General features: G+C 39.4%; 1 protein-coding gene across 2 annotated transcripts; it reads left to right on the top strand.

Moving 5' to 3' along the window:
* The first annotated feature begins 12,295 nt into the window (after positions 1-12,295).
* Positions 12,296-21,911, top strand: LOC143619187 (uncharacterized). Of its 2 annotated transcripts, none has more exons than XM_077091185.1 (26): positions 12,296-12,423; positions 13,563-13,675; positions 13,760-13,886; positions 13,968-14,063; positions 14,149-14,217; positions 14,300-14,434; positions 14,496-14,564; positions 14,640-14,698; positions 14,789-14,948; positions 15,191-15,355; positions 15,431-15,515; positions 16,205-16,429; positions 16,532-16,629; positions 16,707-16,749; positions 17,446-17,603; positions 17,672-17,782; positions 17,865-17,933; positions 18,557-18,700; positions 18,790-18,864; positions 19,571-19,747; positions 19,841-19,926; positions 20,043-20,097; positions 20,216-20,341; positions 20,430-20,543; positions 21,406-21,525; positions 21,629-21,911. In XM_077091185.1, the coding sequence occupies exons 1-26, from the start codon at positions 12,307-12,309 to the stop codon at positions 21,692-21,694; spliced, it is 2,862 nt and encodes a 953-aa protein (XP_076947300.1). In that variant the 5' UTR covers positions 12,296-12,306; the 3' UTR covers positions 21,695-21,911. The 2 variants fall into 2 exon arrangements, with proteins under 2 accessions (XP_076947300.1, XP_076947299.1); XM_077091184.1 differs by having other exon boundaries at positions 13,968-14,066; positions 21,629-21,875.
* The last annotated feature ends 691 nt before the right edge of the window (positions 21,912-22,602 follow it).

Raw genomic sequence — 22,602 nt, forward strand, 5'->3', positions numbered from 1 at the left:
TGAAATAAACAAGGCAAGGGATTGGCAAATAATCTTTATTCCATCGAAATTCAATTATTACAAAGATTGCTGGGTACATACCCGCATACAAAAGAAGCTATACAAAAATAAAAATCTACTCTAATGGTGGAAAGGGATCTTCAGGATCAAGCTGTGACATCTGCCCCGATCCGACCCGACCCAGGTACCCGTTTCCCTTATCCGATCTCTTTCTTTTATGATTTAATATTTATTTATACTTATACTTTACTTTTAATAATAATAGTATATTTTCCTTCCCGCCTCTTCCTCTCTTTTCCTTTCCTCCGTCCCGTCCCTCTTCTTCTCTCCGCCTTCTTTTCTCTCTTGTCGCCGTCCCGCCCTTAAGCCTTGAACCCCCTTCTCTTATTTTTGTGTCCTTTGTTTCTTCCCGCCTAAGGTTGTCTGCGCAGCTCCACGCGCCAGACTCCTTACAAGGAAGCCTGCGCGAAGACCTGTTGTTCCTGCGATACGCGAGGCGAACGGTTCCCGCGACGCGCTAAGAATTGTAGTTCTTCTCGCAACGCGCTAAGAACGGTAGTTCTTCCCGCGGCGCGCTAAGAATGGTAATTCTTCCCGCGGCGCGCTAAGGATAATAGTTCTTCCCGCGGCGCGCTAAGGTTTGTTCTGTCAGCCTTCGCCCTCGCGCGTGCGCTCGAGCCTTCTCGCGCTAAACCCTTTGAGTTTTCTTCTGTTTAATCTAGCCGTTTGCTTTTGTGTTGTCTTATCCTCTGTGCTGTTGACCTGACCTATTTTATGTCTGAAAAGTTACTTTCGGCGCAGCATGCGCGCCAACCCCATTGGTTGACAGAAAAAGTGACTGACATTATCTTTTGAGATCTGCTTTTCCATGCTTGACCAGTACCTTTTCTGACACCTCCCATGCCTGTTTACTGTTCCCTGTCAGTCTTCCCTTTTTGCTTTTTCTCTTTTCCTGCAGCCGTCATATCTTTTGTTATCTTTTGGTTTGTCTTGTTCTGTTTGCCTTGGAGATCTTTTCCCCTTTTCTAGGGATTGTGTTCCCTAGGGTTTCTCTATAAATAATAATCTTATTTTCTTTCTAACACATCACACACAAACACTTATTTTAACCTCCTCCTTGATCTCTCTGCCGCCTCCCTCTCTGCCTCCGTCTTCCTCCCTGTTCTGCCCTGCTTTTCCGGTAATATATATTATATATAATTTACTTATTAATTATGCTAACTTATAATCAAGACTTAAATCAAATCATTAAAACAATAATCTTTAATTATAGGTTAACTTGTGCTTGTTTAAAGTTGGTTCTTGCTTTATCTTTCACCGCATCGTTTATCAAGTGAGTAATCTCGTACCTAATCCCTTTTTATTTTTAATGTTTTGGGATGTTCATGTGTTCATACAAACTTAGAGTCTTAAACTTGTTTATGAACTTTAGTCGCGCAGTATCCCATGTGTTGAGGACGTTTACTTGGCTGTTTATTTGTATGTGTGTATCATTAACCGCTTTGTTCGGCCTATTCCGAAGTTTTCATGGATCCATTAGATGAACACGGGAGACCTATCGTTTACGGTTTTCTTTGTTTACACTTGCACAGATGTTTTCTTGTTTTTGTGCTCATTTGGGAGCACGGATTGAACTATGAACTATGAGCTATGATCTATTTAGGCTTGATCACAATCTGATTACACCCTTGTTAAACACCAGACATACACATGTTGCGCGCAGATTTATTGTTATCTATGTATTGTATTAAACTTGATTTCTCACCAACACGCAAGTGTTTGACGTTTTATTTTAACACATGTTCAGGTTTGCTGTAGCTACACTTGGAGCTTGTGGTCACGTAGGACGTTTTTACTTTTGGACCTAGATTAAAATGTATCAAGACAAGTTATTATTGTTCGAATATTTTGTCTTATAATATATTGAATTATGTTGATTTATGTTATCTTGTGTTTACGTTGCGCGTGCGCGAATGAATATATTTATTAAATATTGACACCCAAATAGTGTCACGAGTAATGAAACAATATGTGGCGCCCCGATGTATAATCCGCCTTTGGTCGGGGTGTTACAGATTGGTATCAGAGCTCGTTGACTTTAGGATAGGTGGTTAGACGTAACGGCCTAGAATACCTAAGAGTCCCTTCTCGCGCATGAGAGAAATCTCATGTTTGCGCGCTTATTGTTAATTACTCGTTATTTATAAATATGCTTGCGCAGACGCAGCGTATGGTTTTATGTTTTATTCCGCGATATTTCGATTTTTGTTGAATTTCGATTTTTTTTTATTTTTCTTACATATTCGTTTGTTGGATTTGAAAATCCGAAAAGTCATGGTGATACATGAATAGTTGATTTTCAATTTCCATTTACGATTATGTTCTGAGGTTGGAGACTTGAAAAGTCATGGTGATACATGAATTGTCAACCTCCAATACTCATTTTCTTGTATATTTTATATTGAGGATTGAAAAGTCATGGTGATACATGAATCGTCAATCTCCAATACTCGTTTGCTCGTATATTTTAAATTGGGAATTCGGAAAGTCATGGTGATACATGAATTGTCGATTCTTGATTCGAATTTGTTACCTTTATTAAGTCTGCATTTAGGGTCATTTATTTTACTTTAACTTTTGACAGTAACTGACTCCGCGAAACCAAGCTTTATAAGATTAAACTTTGCGCTAAAACCAAGATATTAACAAAAATTAAAACTTTTATAGAATGCCTCCGCTATCTCGCCGTCATCAGAGGAGAGAAGCCTCGCGCAGGCGTAGACAGCAACGTTCCCAGGAAATGGCCGCCGCAATAGCCCAAGCTTTGAGCCAAAACAATACCTCCAGTTATAACATTAAGTCCTTTAACGCGGGTAACCCTCCAAAGTTCACAGGTCTTGAAGGAGCCACCGTGATGCTCCAATGGCTCGAGAAGATTGAAAACACTTTCCTCCACACCCAATGCCCCTCAGACAGACGAACCCTATATGCTTCCAGTGTCCTGGAATCTAGAGCGCTTACATGGTGGAATGGAGTAGCTCATGCGCGTGGCGCAGAAGCTGCTTCTAGCATGACATGGGAGGAATTCAAGGAAATTCTGACGCGAGAATTCTGCCCTCCCAACGAAGTTAAGCGCCTGGAGGAAGAATTTTGGAATCTTAAGCAGTACAGTGGCGAGGCGCGCGAGTACGCGATGCACTTCCATGAACTAAGCCTGCTTGTCCCTCACCTTGTTACCCCTTCCCGCCGAGCCATCGAGAAATTCCTTGGGGGTCTCCCCATGGAAATTCAAGATTCTGTATGGGCCAGAAACCCAGCAACCCTATCTGACGCCATCGAGTTGGCCGCTGTGCTCAGCGACAACCATGTCAGAGCAGGAACCCTGTTCCTGCGAGGAGCTGAGAAGACCAAACCCACCAAGACTGCCCCTGAACCAACAGAAACCAAACCCGAACCCTCAAACCGTAACAACCTCAAGCGCAGGCGCAAAGCCTATGCGCTTACCAACCCGCCCATTGTCCAGCAACCCACCTACCAACCTCCAGTACACGCTCCTAACCCACTGTCGACCTACCCAACACCTCCTATAGTCCACAACTATGCCTTAACCAATCCCGCACTCCCTGCCCCGCCTCCTAAGAAACCTTACACAGGAACCCAACCCTTTTGCCCAACCTGTAGACTTCACCACCCAACTCAGACCCCGTGTCGACAATGTAACCGATGTGGCCGCGTTGGTCACTCAGCCGAATACTGTAGAGTCCCTCCCGCCAATCCAATTGCGCCAATACCACCAACCTACCCGCAGAACCCACAACCAACCTACCAAAACCCACGACCCAGATCGTGCTTTAACTGCGGTGATCCCTGTCATTTCCGGAACGCGTGCCCGAGACTACAAGTGCAAATTACGCAAGCGAATCCGGTGAACCAGATTTCGAACCAAGTGGCGCGCGGACGAGCTTTTAACATAACCGCGCACCAAGCGCAAGCGAATAATGACGTAGTTAATGGTACATTTTTGCTTAACGGATTTTATGCTTCTGTACTTTTTGATACTGGCGCCGATAGAAGTTTTATTTCTCGCGCGTTTGAGCAGAAGCTTGCGCGACCGCGCGATAATTTAAAAGAAAATTTTTCAGTTGAATTGGCTAATGGTGAAACTGTTTTAATTAACTCCGTGATTAAAAATTGCACGCTTAACCTTAACGAAAATGATTTTCTGATCGACCTCATCCCCATGCCTCTTGGAAGCTTTGATGTTATTATTGGTATGGACTGGCTCTCGAAGAATCGCGCCGAAGTTATTTGCGCCAAGAAGTTGATTCGCATTCCTCGAGAAAATGGTGATCTTCATATCTACGGCGAGAAACCCTCCAGTGGTCTTAAGCTTATGTCTTGCGCCGAAGCCCAAAGGCTCATGCGGAAGAAGTGTATTGCATTTTTAGCCCATGTGGTTAAACCCGATGAAGGAAAGAAGAAGCTTCGCGATATCCCTGTTGTGCGTGATTTCCCTGAAGTTTTTCCTGATGATCTTCCTGGTATCCCTCCCGCTCGTGAAGTCGAGTTTCGTATTGATCTTGTCCCCGGTGCTTCTCCCGTAGCTAAATCTCCTTACCGTCTTGCGCCCGCTGAGATGCAAGAATTGGCAAGCCAACTTCAAGAGTTGACTGCTAAAGGATTCATTCGCCCTAGCTCTTCGCCCTGGGGTGCTCCGGTGTTGTTCGTTAAAAAGAAAGATAGTTCGTTTCGCATGTGTATTGATTACCGCGAGTTGAACAAACTCACCATTAAGAACCGGTATCCCTTACCGCGTATTGACGACCTCTTTGATCAACTCCAAGGTGCCTCTTGTTTCTCCAAGATCGATCTCCGCTCTGGCTATCACCAGTTGCGCATCCGCGATGAAGATGTTCCGAAGACTGCTTTTCGAACTCGTTATGGCCATTTTGAATTCTTGGTCATGTCCTTCGGTTTAACCAACGCACTCGCTGTTTTCATGGATCTAATGAATCGGGTGTGTAGGCCTTTCTTGGATAAATTCGTGATTGTGTTTATCGATGAAGTTCTGATTTATTCTAAGACCAAGGCCGAGCATGAGCAACATCTTCGGTTGGTGTTGCAAAAGCTTCGAACCGAGCAGCTTTATGCTAAGCTCTCCAAGTGTGAATTCTGGTCTGATGAAGTACAGTTTCTTGGCCATGTTGTTAACAAGATGGGTATTCATGTCGACCCATCCAAAATTGAAGCAATCAAGAACTGGATTACGCCATCCACTCCTACCGAAATCCGTTCCTTTCTGGGCTTAGCTGGTTATTACCGGCGCTTCATTTCGAACTTCTCGAAGATCGCTTTGCCTTTAACAGCTCTAACGCACAAAGGTAAACCGTATATTTGGGGCTCGAAGCAAGAAGAAGCCTTTCTGACGCTCAAGCGTTTGTTGTGTGAAGCTCCTGTTCTTGCGCTACCCGAGGGTAATGAAGATTTTGTCGTGTATTGCGATGCATCCAACCAAGGTCTCGGTTGTGTTCTTATGCAACGAGGCAAGGTTATCGCTTACGCATCAAGGCAACTCAAGGTTCATGAAAAGAATTATACAACTCACGACCTCGAACTAGGCGCAGTTGTTTTTGCCTTGAAGATCTGGAGACACTACCTTTATGGTACTAAGTGTATCCTCTACACTGACCATAAAAGCCTTCAGCATATCTTTGATCAAAAGGAACTCAACATGAGGCAACGCCGATGGAACGAACTCATCAGCGATTACGATTGTGAGATCCGGTATCATCCTGGTAAGGCTAATGTGGTAGCCGATGCGCTCAGCCGAAAACCCTGCCAGCTTAATTGTATCTTGCCGCGCACGCAGCTTCACTTTGCGCCGATCCAAAGCAACCTTGAATTGCGCATTCGTGACGCGCAGCGCGCATCCATCAGTAATGGTAACCTTCGCGCCGAGTTAGCGTGTGGCGCGGAAGCGCACTTTGTCCCTAATCTGAGTGGAATTCTCTGCTATCTCAATCGCATCTGGATTCCCTTTGATGAGAATCTTCGCGCTGATATCCTGAGTGAAGCGCACAAATCTCGGTATTCCGTTCATCCTGGCGCTGATAAGATGTACAAGGATTTGCGCATTACTTATTGGTGGCCCGGTATGAAAAAGGATATTGTTGTGTTCGTAGCTAGATGCCTGACTTGTTCTAAGGTAAAAGCTGAACACCAACGCCCATCTGGTTTGCTCGAACAACCAGAAATTCCTACGTGGAAATGGGAAGGTATAGCGATGGACTTTATTACCAAGTTACCTTTGACAGCTTGCAAACATGATAGCATTTGGGTAATAGTGGATCGTTTGACTAAGTCTGCTCACTTTCTGCCCATTCGTGAAAACTACCGTGTTGAGCAACTCGCGCAGCTTTATGTCAAAGAGATTGTCTGCCGTCATGGTACTCCTTTGAGCATCATATCCGATCGCGATGGCCGTTTTATATCTCGCTTTTGGAAATCTCTCCAATCTGCGCTAGGAACTCGCTTGGACATGAGTACGGCATATCATCCTCAGACTGACGGTCAGTCTGAGCGAACTATTCAAACTCTTGAGGATATGCTCCGATCTTGTGTTCTTGATTTTGGAGGTAATTGGGATTCACACCTGCCTTTGATCGAGTTCTCTTATAATAACAGCTATCATTCCAGTATTGGTATGGCCCCATTTGAAGCACTTTACGGTCGTAAGTGCCGCTCCCCGATTTGTTGGAGCGAAGTGGGTGAAACTCAAATCACAGGACCCGAACTTGTTCAAGAGACAACCGATAAAATCGCCAAGATCCGTGATCATCTGCTGACTGCCAGAAGCCGACAGAAGAGTTACGCAGATTGCAGGCGAAAGCCTCTCGAATTTCAAGTTGGTGATCTTGTTCTCCTCAAAGTGTCGCCTTGGAAAGGTGTTGTCCGCTTTGGGAAGAAAGGTAAGCTTGCTCCTCGATATGTTGGACCATTTAAGATTCTCGCGCGTGTAGGAAAAGTTGCCTACAGACTTGACCTGCCGCCCGCGCTCAGTAATGTGCATCCAACGTTCCATGTATCCAATCTCAAGAAGTGTTTAGCTGACGAGAACCTTCACATTCCACTTGATGAAGTTCAAGTTGATGAATCTATGCATTTCGTCGAGAAGCCTGTTGAGATTTTGGATCGCGAGGTTAAGCAAACCAAGCGCAGTCGCATCCCTATCGTGAAAGTTCGTTGGGAGTCCAAGCGCGGAGCCGAGTTTACATGGGAAAGGGAAGATCAGATGAAGATCAAGTACCCGCACCTGTTCTCTGCGCAACCTACTTCGAGATAAATTTCGGGACGAAATTTCTTAAAGTAGGGGAGACTGTGACATCTGCCCCGATCCGACCCGACCCAGGTACCCGTTTCCCTTATCCGATCTCTTTCTTTTATGATTTAATATTTATTTATACTTATACTTTACTTTTAATAATAATAGTATATTTTCCTTCCCGCCTCTTCCTCTCTTTTCCTTTCCTCCGTCCCGTCCCTCTTCTTCTCTCCGCCTTCTTTTCTCTCTTGTCGCCGTCCCGCCCTTAAGCCTTGAACCCCCTTCTCTTATTTTTGTGTCCTTTGTTTCTTCCCGCCTAAGGTTGTCTGCGCAGCTCCACGCGCCAGACTCCTTACAAGGAAGCCTGCGCGAAGACCTGTTGTTCCTGCGATACGCGAGGCGAACGGTTCCCGCGACGCGCTAAGAATTGTAGTTCTTCTCGCAACGCGCTAAGAACGGTAGTTCTTCCCGCGGCGCGCTAAGAATGGTAATTCTTCCCGCGGCGCGCTAAGGATAATAGTTCTTCCCGCGGCGCGCTAAGGTTTGTTCTGTCAGCCTTCGCCCTCGCGCGTGCGCTCGAGCCTTCTCGCGCTAAACCCTTTGAGTTTTCTTCTGTTTAATCTAGCCGTTTGCTTTTGTGTTGTCTTATCCTCTGTGCTGTTGACCTGACCTATTTTATGTCTGAAAAGTTACTTTCGGCGCAGCATGCGCGCCAACCCCATTGGTTGACAGAAAAAGTGACTGACATTATCTTTTGAGATCTGCTTTTCCATGCTTGACCAGTACCTTTTCTGACACCTCCCATGCCTGTTTACTGTTCCCTGTCAGTCTTCCCTTTTTGCTTTTTCTCTTTTCCTGCAGCCGTCATATCTTTTGTTATCTTTTGGTTTGTCTTGTTCTGTTTGCCTTGGAGATCTTTTCCCCTTTTCTAGGGATTGTGTTCCCTAGGGTTTCTCTATAAATAATAATCTTATTTTCTTTCTAACACATCACACACAAACACTTATTTTAACCTCCTCCTTGATCTCTCTGCCGCCTCCCTCTCTGCCTCCGTCTTCCTCCCTGTTCTGCCCTGCTTTTCCGGTAATATATATTATATATAATTTACTTATTAATTATGCTAACTTATAATCAAGACTTAAATCAAATCATTAAAACAATAATCTTTAATTATAGGTTAACTTGTGCTTGTTTAAAGTTGGTTCTTGCTTTATCTTTCACCGCATCGTTTATCAAGTGAGTAATCTCGTACCTAATCCCTTTTTATTTTTAATGTTTTGGGATGTTCATGTGTTCATACAAACTTAGAGTCTTAAACTTGTTTATGAACTTTAGTCGCGCAGTATCCCATGTGTTGAGGACGTTTACTTGGCTGTTTATTTGTATGTGTGTATCATTAACCGCTTTGTTCGGCCTATTCCGAAGTTTTCATGGATCCATTAGATGAACACGGGAGACCTATCGTTTACGGTTTTCTTTGTTTACACTTGCACAGATGTTTTCTTGTTTTTGTGCTCATTTGGGAGCACGGATTGAACTATGAACTATGAGCTATGATCTATTTAGGCTTGATCACAATCTGATTACACCCTTGTTAAACACCAGACATACACATGTTGCGCGCAGATTTATTGTTATCTATGTATTGTATTAAACTTGATTTCTCACCAACACGCAAGTGTTTGACGTTTTATTTTAACACATGTTCAGGTTTGCTGTAGCTACACTTGGAGCTTGTGGTCACGTAGGACGTTTTTACTTTTGGACCTAGATTAAAATGTATCAAGACAAGTTATTATTGTTCGAATATTTTGTCTTATAATATATTGAATTATGTTGATTTATGTTATCTTGTGTTTACGTTGCGCGTGCGCGAATGAATATATTTATTAAATATTGACACCCAAATAGTGTCACGAGTAATGAAACAATATGTGGCGCCCCGATGTATAATCCGCCTTTGGTCGGGGTGTTACACAAGCTTCAGGACCACTTCCACTTGGACCCGCACCATCAGTAGAGCGTGGTGGTTCAAGGAAAGCTTTAAGGATAGCTAGCCCATCATCAGCAGCAACGACTTCGTTTACCTTCTCCACCACCGGATGCGGGAAGGCGGCATACTGATTCACTGCTTGGTCATAAACAGCTTCAGTATCCACATCATACAAAGGGAAGTTGGAAGGCGGGATGCCTTTCTCAACAAACCCTAGACCAAGCAGGAAGCCGGCCTTTTCCCCATCCTCATGAGAAGCGTTGAGGGCTGCGCTCATAGCATCGTCATAAGACGTATCCGTGAAGACCCGATGCACAACCTACAAAAAGAAAAAATACAAGTATCAAAACCTTTTCTATTCACAAAGAAGCGTAAAGACATTATGAAGTTAAGCTTACCTGAGACAACGCTTCTCGAAGAAGCCATTCCTTGGCAACCAGAGCCTCTTGGAGGGCGGCTTGAGCTTGGTTACGGGCGCGTTCGGCTTCACTTTTGTTGAGGTTGGCAAGCAACACTTCTTTAGCCGCAGCCTCTTCAACGCCCTTTAGCTTCCGCTCAGTCTGGTCAAGCACCCCCCCTCTGGTCCAAGATCTCTTGGAGCTTCTTTGCGTCTTCCATCGCCAAGGCATCATGAGCCTGTTGGAGCGCCTCTAGTTTAGCTTTAAGTTCCTCATTCTCGAGGCGTAGAGGCTCAGCAACAGCTTCAGCCTTGGTGGCCCTTTCAGTTGCGTTCCGAGCAGTTTCCTTAGCCAGCAGAAGCTGTTCGTTAACAGCTTGGGCAGCCTTGGAACGGGCCTCGAATTTCAAAATTTCAAAAAGATTCAAAAGCGGGAAAATACCCCTTACCTTGGCAACCAAGTAACTATAAGACAGGTGCGAGTACAGTGTTAAGGCAAAACCCTTCACATACTTAGCACCTGCAGGGAATTGAAGCCAAGAATACCTCGGCGACCAAGTAACTATAAGACGGGTGCGGGTACAGTGTTAAGGCAAAACCCTTCACATACTTAGCACCCGCAGGGAATTGACGCCAGGAATACCTTGGAAATAAAGTAACCGTAAGACGAGTGCGGGTACAGTGTCAAGGCAAAACCCTTCACATACCTAGCACTCCGCAAGGAATTGAAACCAAGAAGGATCTTCTGGGCAATGCTTGCGGAAACGGGAATAACATCCCCGCATAGCGGGAACGTCGAGAACTACATTGTTTGAAGCTTCAAGATGGAATTGGTGGTTTTAACATAATTGATCACTATGTTCAAAACTACCAAAACCTCATGGAGAATCCACACAAGTGTGACTCAGCGCTCCTGACTTGCGAAGAGGTTACAGACCTACCCGCATCATACCCAAAGATCAAGCAGGAAAGTCGGGAATTTCTGCAAGTGACATAAGGACTTCCGCGGGAAGAATCCCCATAGAAAACCTTAAAACTAAACCCCTTTTCAAAAACCCTTTGCTTAAGTCCAAAAGTTCACCTCACTTATTAAAACACTCATGAGAAGAACATTGGACTGGGGGGACTTGAAGAGGTAGGTCCCAGCAGAGCCCAGTTGGACCCACAGGACTCACCTTGAAGAGAGACGTCTGCGCAGAAACCAACTGGATCCGCAGGACCCACCATGCTCAGAGACGTGACGTCCTTACGCGCAGTACGCAAGCTGTTCCAGCAGGAAATGCCTCCCAATGGTGGAAGTACTCCGCCTGTTCCCGCAGCTGCGGATACAAGCCATCAGGGAAGGCCACCCGCGCAGCAGGGCTACACGCACAAGGCACTTAGCTCTCAATAATTCAGTTGTCACCTGAAGGAATGAGCAAAGCCGGGAACAATCCCGCACAAAGGCGGGAGGGGGAATACTCCCGCCCAAATGAGCCAGTCCGTACGATACTGGAAGATCTTTTGTACTGTACCTGACGAGGTATGGGCAAAAGATCTGACCAGAGATACGACAGCCCATTGACAACAGTATGGCGAACAGCATGCTCTTGTACTGTATGTCACTATTAGCCGCTACCTACTCACCAACTCCTGTCATACCACGTGCATAGCCTACAGTTGGTGGAAAAGGAATAGTACACAGCAGGCCTGGTCACTGTCAGCCGCTGCCTACCCACCAACTGCCAGCATGGCACGTGCGTAGGCCACAGTTGGTAGAACAGGAATACTATTCAGCCGGCTATACCCTCTTGGAAACCTACCTTCGGCTATAAATACCCCAAATGATATGATCGTCTCATCTTATCTTGTATCTTACATCATATACCTGATATCTGCTCTAGCAATCTCTTAATATACATTTATATTCAAGAGCAATATAGTCTGATTCTCACGCCGGATGGTGGTCACAAGGAGGAACCCTCCCCTTCTCAGTGACGAGCTTACGGTGTCTGTTTTGCAGGTTATCAGAAGAACCATCTTTGCCGGATCTAACCCCTCGTGGGAAACATCTATTTAACCACCAGATTATCCGTAATCTGCCCGGGGTAACTTAGTGTTTCTTCACCCGCCACCACCTATCTTCTCTTCCACCTCACCTCTTTCTCTCCACGCTGGTTGCAGATACCAATTCCCACATCACTTAACCTTAAACTTAGACTTACACAATCTCGACTATTCAATAATCCTACTTCCGTAACCCTAGTTAACATCATCCCTGAATATCTCATAACAACGAAAACACAAACGTTATATATCGTAACTAATTTACTTTTTCGTCTCTCACACATAAAACAGAAATAAAAAATCTTTAACTTAATAATATAAAACAGTTTTTTAAGCCATATAATTAGGGATTTAAAACCAATTAAATCCAACACAAAAATTACAATTTACAAAAACCAGAAAAACATGAACTCAAACACAAACAAATAGCAAAAACATAGTCTATGCGTATACACAAAACCTTTACTAAAAAACAATCATAACAATAATAATAATATTATTATTATTCTTCTTCAATTTCAATTTCTCTCTCTGCAAATCAAATCCACCATGGATGACGATGTAGTCCACCGAGTTTTACAAGAAGGTGGCCGTGACTACTACCAACAGACACCCTCAACTTCCTCAACATCTCCGTCAATTCTCCAGTCTCTTCCTCTTCACGCGGTGGGTTTTTGTATATGGGTTTTAACTCTGCACGCCAAGTGTTCGACGAAATTACCCAGTGAAAATTTTTTATTTTTTTTAAATATTTTGCCTCAGACCCAGTACATTAGTGTGTTGATTGCTTCGATCAATGGGTTTTAATTGTCGTTTATGTGATCAAGTGGCTCAATTTTTGGTTTTTTGGGGTTTCATTGTGCTCGCCAAGTGTTCCGGCGAATTACCCAGTGAAAATTTTTGGTTTTTTTTGGGGTTTTGGTTCAGACCCATTAGTTAGCGTGTTGATGCTTCGATCAATGGGTTTTAATTGTTGGTTATGTGATCAAAGTTGGGGTTTTTAATTGTGCACGACAAATGTTCGACGAAATTACGCAGTGAAATTTTTTGATTTTTTTTTTGTGTTTGGGTTCGACGAAATTGCATTTGTGTGTTGATCACTTCGATCAACGGGTTTTAATTGCCGGTTATGCGATCAAAGGGGGTTGATTTTGACCCCCAAATTGTGAATTTTGTGATCTTTTGTGAAATTAGGATACGTTTAATACTTGCATTACTTAAGTTTTATGTCTGTAACATATTAATCAATTAATCAATGCCATTATAGCATTTGAGAAGTTTAATTTTGTTTTATTTATGATATAATTTTAGTCAAAAGTCAAAATTGAGTGTGTTTTGTAGTTGACTTTAGTCAAGACTCTTGTTTTTGGTGTCAATGTGAACTAGATCAAGGAAATTGATATGCAATTCAATTCCATGACATCCAGGTGTCAAGCCTACATGAAACTTTATATGGGAATTGAAGTCTTTACAATTATGAAACTGTGAAACTTATAAAGTTGCAAACTTGATAACTTATCTAGTAGTTGCTTTGTGATTTGGACCTTTTGTAGTCTTTATGTGTGTGGCATTGTGAACTTGTAAAGTTGAAAACTTGATAATATTTCTAGGATTTAATGATTTGGACCTTTTGTAGTCTTTGCATTTATCATTGATGAAATTGTGAACTTATAAAGTAGAAAACTTGATGACCGTTTTAGTAATTGTTTGTGGTTTTTTACCTTTTGTATACATTTGCGAAACTTGTAAAGTTGCAAACTTGATAACCTATATAGTAATTACTTTGTGTATTGGATCTTTTGTAGTCTTTCGATCGTGGATATTACTTACTGGTAAAATCGATTCAAGAACTTCGTTCAAAGAAAGAAGGTATTGTAGCAGTTGGCATTGGCGGCCCGAGTGGATCTGGAAAAACAAGGTGATATTAAATTGTGATACACCTTGTAATTGGAATGCACATAATGACATTAATATACAAACTGAATGATGATGATGTGTACAGTTTGGCTGAGAAGGTGGCATCGGTGATCAGTTGCAGTGTTATATCAATGGAGAATTATGGCACTGGCGCCGATGAAGGAAACAATTTGAATTCAATCGATTTTGATCTTCTTGTTCAGAATCTTCAGGTTTTGTACAAAGTTCTTCTAGAACATTCTAAAAGACTTCATTTGTTTTTTTATGATTAAAAAGCTTGTTTCTTTATATAGGACTTATTAATGGGCAAAGATATATTGACCCCGGTGTTTGACTTTCAACAAAAAAGACGTGTTGGAAGAAAAGAAATCAAGAGTACTTCTTTTGGGGTGGTGAACACTGAGCACATATAATTTCATTTTCCATTTTATTTATTTTTTAGACATAATTGTTCTTATATTGCATTATATTTAGGTGATAGTTGATGGTACATATGCTCTACATGCAAGACTAAGATCGCTGCTCGATATTCGTGTTGCAGTGGTAATTAATTACTTTGATCTCATTATTATTGTCGCTATTCGCAATAAATAATTAATATGCTAATTACAAATATGAATTTCAGGTTGGCGGGGTTCATTTTAGTCTACTTTCTAAAGTTCAATATGACATTGGGGATTCTCGTTCGTTAGACAATTTAATTGATAGCATATTTCCATTATTTAGGAAACATATCGAGCCCGATCTTCATCATGCGCAGGTAGGCCATTAAAGGTTCCAACTTTATATCATGTTATTTTCCTGATATTATTTTTTTGCAGATTAGAATTAACAACAGTTTTGGTGCTTCATTTAGAGACTCAATTTACAAACTCAAATGTAAAACTGAGGTCTGTCTTCTTCTTTATTGTTTAATTTGTTGATTTTATTGGTTGAACATTTTAATAAGTCAACTGTTGTATCAGTTAGAAGGTGAACAATCAGCCTACTCCTTTTTTCCAAAGAAGGAAGCACAGATTGATAAGTGAGTTATATCAACTTGTTACATTACACTTTCTTTTCCATATCATTATCTTTTAAAATTTGTTACGACATTAATAATCACTTTTTTCAGTTTTATTGAGATGTACTTAAGGCCCCCATCTGCAAATGAAGAGGCACGTGTTAATGACTGGATTAAGGTTCGCCAGAGTGGCATCCGATATTATCTTTCACTCGGTGACCAAAGAATTGTTGACAAAAATTTCATTATTAGGCCAAAAGCTGAGTTTGAGGTAAACATACTAAGGGTGTGCATGAAACCGAAACAATCTATTTGTAACTGAAATAATGGACATAAGTTACATAACCGAACCGAAAAACCGTACCCCACTAAAAACGACTGTTTGGTTTTATGTTTTTTCAAAGGCCAATTTTTTCCAAAACCAGCACAAAATCAAATCTAGCTGTTATATTACTAGTTTCTTTTTCTTTCTGCCTTTCCTTTTTATCGTGTTTTTTGATAAAATGCTAACAGGTTGGAAGAATGACACTTGGCGGTTTGCTAGCTTTGGGGTACAACGTTGTTGTCAGTTATAAACGGGCATCTAAATCAATCGTTTATGGAGATCTTTCAATATCCCTCGAGACCATAGACACTCTTTCTGAAACTTACATAGTTCTCAGGGGCAGAGATAGAAAGGTATGCTTTTCTTTCAAGGGTATTTTTGTCATTAACAGCGTTAGGCGTACGCATGATTTATTATCTGTTCCTTAGATGGTTGAAACAGAGGCATCAAGATTGGAAATCACCGGCCCATGGATCACTAAATCGTATCTTGAAATGATTCTTGATAGCCAAGGTATCATTATTTTCAAATGTCGTAAATCTAGTCATCTAATTATTTATGCCTGAAAACGAACCCAACGTTTAGTGAACTGCTGGGCTGCAATTTTGTTTATTTAATAAAGGAACGGACATGAAGGACTATATTGTTCATTTGGTTACGAACATGAACACATGCCTCGTTTGCTCATTTATGTTTGTGAACATTCGTTTACGTTTGTTCATGCACTTTCGTTTATATATTTACTTAAATTTTTAGGCCCATTAATTTAGTCTAGTTTATGAAATTAAGATATCAGCTATTTCAATTTAGTCAGGTTTTATTAATTTTAAGCCCAATAGATTGATGCTCAGTTTGTTTTAATTGGCGTTCGCTCAGTTATATTTGTTCTATGTTCGTTCGGTTATTTTCTTAAGACGCTCTTGAACCGTTATTTATACTATCAACGAACGGACATAAACAAGCATGAACACGCTCATTTTCTTAATGAATGAACACGAACAAGAGAACCCTGTTCGTTTGATTGTTTTTGTTCGATCGTTTGTTCAGTTAAAATTTAATGAACGAACACTAATGTGCTCCGTTGGAGTTCGTTTGGTTCGTTTATAAAGAAACCCTTTGAAACCTAACTCGGCCCTGTGGGCTAAACACAAAGAAACCCTAAACATACCATTTTTAACTATATTTAACAATTGTAATTACAGGTGTTCCCCGCCTTAATACACCTCCACCTATGGCCACCAAATCTTCATCAATAAACCGAGAACCCCCAATTGTTGCACCCAAACCGCTTCGGATACGACCCGATCTTATGAACCGGGATGATGATTTATCTCAACCGTGGACCCGATCACCAACCAAGTCCAAAATGGACCCTGTTTTGGCCCCGTGGCGGTTCATATCATCAGACGGGTCAGTTGTTGATGGAGGTATGCATCATGTACCTTTTAGTAAAGAAGTAAAAATAGTATCCGTTTAAAAGGTTATATGTGTGTAATTATGTATTGTTTAATCTTATATTGTGTATACAGATACTTCTTTTAGGGATAGGGATACTTTGCAACTTGCCCCAATGCCTTATTCTTTTGATCTTGATAGAGGACTATTGCTTGCTGTTCAAGCAACGCAGGTCAGCATTATAAAATTAGGGGGTGAAATTATTTTAACCTAAGTTTTGATTTAAAATGTTTCTTTTTATTATTTCAGGCTTTGTTAGAGCACAAGGGATCGCCAGTTATAGTCGGGATAGGTCTCTCTCTCTCTCTCTCCCCCCTCTATATATATATGTATGTATGTATGTATGTACACACACACAGTACACACACACCCACTATATGGTTTGGAGAGCGTTCATTTTAGAACCAATAATATGTTAAGAACTGCGATAATCACATTAACCCTTGTGTTATTTATTATATAATTGACTAAAATGGATGTGGATTTCAATATTTAAGATATATTTTAATAAAATATAGTATTTTGTCTAAATGCATAGGATTTCAATATTTAAGATATATTTTAATAAAATATAGTATTTTGTCTAAATGCATAGGATTTCAATATTTAAGATATATTTTAGTAAAATATAGTATTTTATCTAAATGCATATATGAACCCACGCTATATACATATATTCACATTTTTTTAATCAAAAAGCCAAAAAAATAAAATCAGGAGGTAGGAGTTAAAATCAAAGAAAGAATGGATAGACACACAAACATTTATTTTTCAGTTTTACATTTTTCATTGAAGAGAATTGTGTGTCTTATGTGGTTCTCGTTTTCAACATACTATGGTTCTGAGAAGAACGCAAACATTCTTTTTAGAACCAGTTGTATGTTAAGAACTGCAAGTGGAAACATCGATTTATGTATAATATTTACATACATATCTGTTTATTGATGGAAATATAACATTTTAACATGATGTGGCTATGCTATTGTAGGAGGTCCAAGTGGGTCAGGAAAAACTAGTTTGGCGCGCAAAATGGCAAATATTGTTGGTTGTGAAGTTATTTCACTCGAAAGCTATTATAAGTCCGAGCAAGTAAAAGATTTCAAGTATGATGATTTCAGATCCTTCGATTTAGCTTTACTCACAAAGGTAACAAAGGTTTCATTGAATTAAAATAAAAATGAAATCTTGAAATACTAACAATTCTTTTATTTTAGAATATTAGTGATATCAGAAAAGGCCGAAAAACAAAAGTACCTGTATTTGATTTGGAGAGTGGTGCCCGAAGTGGATTTAAAGAACTTGAAGTTGATGAAGATTGTGGGGTCGTATGTATTGGTTATTAAATGTATTAATTACTTTTTTATGCATATACAAGTTTGTATAACTAATGTTAATAATTTTTCGCAGGTGATTGTTGAAGGCGTCTATGCTTTGCACCCTAATATCAGAAAGTCACTCAACCTTTGGGTTGCTGTTGTAAGATTATCTCAACACTCTGTTGACGAGCCGAGCCAAGCCCGACATTGGCTTGTTTCGAGCTCTATTTCTGTTTCTTATTATTATTATATAAATAAGTATTTAATGTATCACTTAAAAGTTATATAAATAATAGGCTCGCGAACCTGCTTGAGCTTGATAAATGAAGCTCGGACTTGTTAATTCTACATCCTTATTGTAGGCTTGATCTCGTTTAAGCTCAGCTCGATTTGAGCTTCTCTTGAGCTGATCTCGAGCAGCTCACGGGTAGCTTGGTTCATTTGCACCCATGGTATTAACTAGTGGTTACAAATAGGACGCGTTTGAGACTTTGAGTAGTGGGTCATAATGGGATGAGTCAAAACAAGTAAAGTTTGGTTGACCGGAAACACTTTTATTCAAGATATTTAATTTTTATATAAACACAATTTGTGCAACTTTTGAACCAGTCAACTTATCTGGCCTGTTCTGTTTTATCTAACCTTTTTGATTTTACTAATTAAACCTTTAAGCATAATCTTAATCGACCCATGTATAAGTAAACGGGTCAAAATTGCCCACCTTTGACCACGGTGTAACATGAAACGACTAGATTTTAACTAACATTATTGTTTAAAATGTAGGTTGGAGGCGTTCATTCGCATTTAATTTCTCGGGTTCAAAGAGACAAAAGTAAAGCCGGATGCTTTATGTCACAAAATGAGATCATGACAACCGTATTCCCTATGTTTCAGCTACACATTGAACCACATCTTGTTCACGCACACGTTAGTTCGTTAATTAAAGTCTTAATTTATATAATTAATTAGCTTTTAATTACCTTTTTACATTAACTAATACTTTTTTTATCTTACAGTTGAAAATCCGTAATGATTTTGACCCGGTTCTTTCCCCTGAGAGCTCATTGTTTGTGTTAAAAAGCAACAAGCAAGTAAGCTCACGACACCTTATGTTTTAATATTGATATATATAAATATTATAATATATTTTGTATTAGACAAATGAACCGAATGGACACAAAGGAGACATGTTTTCATGCTCGTTCGTTTAAACTTTAATCGTGCAAACGATCGAACACGAACAATTAACGTCGTGTTCGTTTGTCAAGAAAGTGTACTTGTGCATGTTTGTTCGTGAACAATGTAAATGAACGCAAATGAATGAACATAATTGAACGTAGATGAACGAACATAGTTGAGCTATAACAAATTAAAAGTAATGTGATGAACAATGTGTTGGGCCTAAAAGTTATTAAAACTAGATCAAGTTGTGATGGGCCAAAAAATTGTAATTGAATATATTAACGAACTTAAACGAACAAACCTAAAACAAATGTAAACTAATGATCATAAATGAAGGAACATAAACGAATCTAACTGAATGAACATTTATGAACATAACTGAATGAAAGAGACTCGTGTTCATGTTCCTTCGTTTAACTAAATGAAGTTCATGTTCGTTCCTTTATTAAATAAAAGAACATAGATGAACTTCCTGTCGAATGGTTCAAGAATTATTCACTGAACGTTCAGTTCGTTTACATGCCTAATCTCATGACACTTATAATTTAAAATTTAACTTTTTATAATTAAAATTTTTATAATGTTTTTATATTAGACTTGCTAATCGTTTTACAGGTGGCGTATCAAGATATCTTGAAATTACTTGATCCTGCAAAGATCTGCAGCTCGGCTCAGAATTTTATCGATATTTATTTAAGACTTTCGGGAATTCCCGCTAACGGACAATTAACAGAAAGTGACTGTATGAGGGTGCGAATATGTGAGGGCCGGTTTGCATTGCTGATACGTGAGGTACGTGGGTCTAATTATTTTTAATTCTATTTTTGTTTTCATTCATATATTATTTCCTGGTTTCTTTAAAATCGTTTCTTTTTTTATTATTAGCCTATAAAAGAAGGGGACTTTATAATTCAACCCAAGGTAGACTTTGATATCAGCATCAGCACAGTATCCGGTCTTCTTAATCTTGGGTATTTCACATATTTTATATTTATATATATTTGCGGGAATATTTTTTTTTTAAATGTTATTGCTTATAAATCTTAACTTTTGTTGTGTTTTTTTTTATTATTATTTCTTAATATAGGTACCAAGCTGTAGCTTACATAGAAGCATCTGCATATATCTACCAAGATGGAAAGGTAGTTTTTCTGTTATTTATATTATTATTATTATTATTATACTATTATTATGATTATTATTAATATTGTTATAATTGTATTTTTTTAACTTTAATTGGGAATACTGGTATTTTTATAGCTTTTAATTGAAGTTGATCATCTAAATGATGTATCGGGCCCTTATATACAAATCAAAGGGGCAAATAAAGAAGTTGTTGTAGCCACGGGTTCAAAACTTGAGCTAGATGGTTCATATACCACCAAGGTTGTCTTTTTTCTTAATTTTCTTTTTCAGTTATTTGTCTATTTTTTTTTGTTTTGTTTATGCATCTTTTTTTTTGATATATTTGTAGAGTTACCTTGAAATAGTGCTGGAAAAATTGCCAGCAGCCGACCGAAATTCAAACGGTATTTATGCTCAACAAGCTGCGCGGTTACAAGAACTTGTTGATAATATCCAATCTCAGGTATTCTCACTCTCACACTATATATGTGTATACACTATACACACATATGTATACACACATACGTATATAGGATTAGGATATATAGATCATTTCAGTACTTACAAATAATTTTAGAATTTTTAAGAACTCATCATCATCATCATCATCATCATCATCATCATCATCATCATCGTACTCAGTATATCCCACCAATAGCAATGCTATGGTAGGGTCTGAGGAGGGTAAGATGTAGACAGCCTTACCTCTATCCCATAAGGATAGAGAGGCTACTTCCGGTGAGACCCCCGGCTCGATAGTAGTTTTGCATCAAGCCTTGGACATAAGGCACATAGCACTCAATCATCGGGACACCGGCTGATCGGTGCATGTGCCCTTATCTTTCGGCTATCAACGCCACCACATGATGCCTGATTAACCTTCCGCCACTTTTAACGTTATTTTCACGAGATTAGTAAAATAACGTCAAAATTAGTGCAATTTTACTTTTGCCCACCGGAGGGTTCACACATATATACATTATATGCGCGCACCGCAAGCAGGGCGTAGAATTTTTAAGAACTCTTAACCAATAATTTTATTTATTTATTTTGTATATTTAATTTTATTTGAGGCTAGTTTTTTCATTTATTTTATGTAATTTTATGATTACATATATGTAAACTTGTGATTACATATATGCAATCACAAAATTACATATAATAAATGGCAAAACTACATATATAAAGTTAACAAAATGATTGTTTTAAAGAGTTTTTAAAGTTCATAAATTATTTGAAAGTTCTGAAATGACCATGATCTTTAGTATAGTTATTATTATTTTAATATTATAATTATAATTTTTTATTATTTTTGGGATATACAGGGTAGCAGTACATCTTCCGAATCATCACCAAGTCGAGAGATTGTTTCACCAGTGGAAAGTGTGATTGAAGATATGCAATCAAGAATCAAGAGACTCGAGCGGTGGCAGGCAATTAATACAGTAAGTAATTGCAATCATTTAGTATTATTTATGTAACGATTAATCAACCTGACGAGACTCGTTTTATCATTGGTCGTATGAACGATTTTTTAATTGTTTGCAGGTGCTGTGGACATTCTTGATGTCGGCTTTCGTTGGATATTCACTTTACCAAAGGAAGCATCAGTAATTACAAATTTTATAAATTTTCGGTGATTTTAAACCACCAACACAGATTCTTAGCAAACACATAACTCAAACGAACAGCGACAAACTAACCATACAACGGTCAAAAGTTTTTTTTTTTTTTTTTTAATTACAGAATTGAAAATGTTATATTCTCATATATGAAGAGTTTGTTGGTTTTTGGTTCTAAAATAATTGCTCAGGTACAAGCATTAAACAAATGATTGAAGTTTGTTTATTGCTTCAAGTAAGGGTGTTCTCCGGGTTTATTTTTCGGGTTTCAAAGTTTTTATTTTAGACCTGAAACCCAACTCAAATCTCTCGTGGTTTTTTCGAGTTCGGGTTTTTGGGTTTGGGTTTTTTCGGGTTGGGTTAATCGGGTTTTGGGCATCTAAGAAAACAAAAAGAAAATAAAAAAAAAGTAAAGGTAAAATGCAACGCGAAAACTAAAGAAACATAGTCTTTTTTACTCGTTACGTAAATAACCAAATAATCAATAAATATAACCCAACAAAGCAACATATTCTTCGATTACGCTTGTTATTAGCCATAAACGGAGAAGAAATATAAACAATAAATAGTCGGTCAACCATAATAGGTGGAATAGGAACAAGTGGAATGTGTAGTGTGTGTTTCGTATACGGCGTACATACCATACCTAATAAAAACATCATATTTTTTAAACAAACAGTTTGTCCGGGTTTTTCGGGCTGACCCGAAACCTACAAATCATACAAAGAACTAATCCGAATTACTTCGATTTGGGTCTGGTTTTTCAGGTCGGGTTAGTTAGGGTTCGGGTTTGGGGTTTCTCTTCTCGGGTCGGGTTTTGGTAAAAGTGAAAGCCCTAGCTTCAAGACGAGTACTCTTTATCCTTAAAAATAAGGAAAACAAATGAAGCCTTTATCATTA

This window comes from Bidens hawaiensis, unplaced genomic scaffold, assembly GCF_021521415.1.
Source record: "Bidens hawaiensis isolate Kalapana, Puna unplaced genomic scaffold, B.hawaiensis_p1.1 tig00002414_1, whole genome shotgun sequence".
Classification (NCBI taxonomy): domain Eukaryota; kingdom Viridiplantae; phylum Streptophyta; class Magnoliopsida; order Asterales; family Asteraceae; genus Bidens; species Bidens hawaiensis.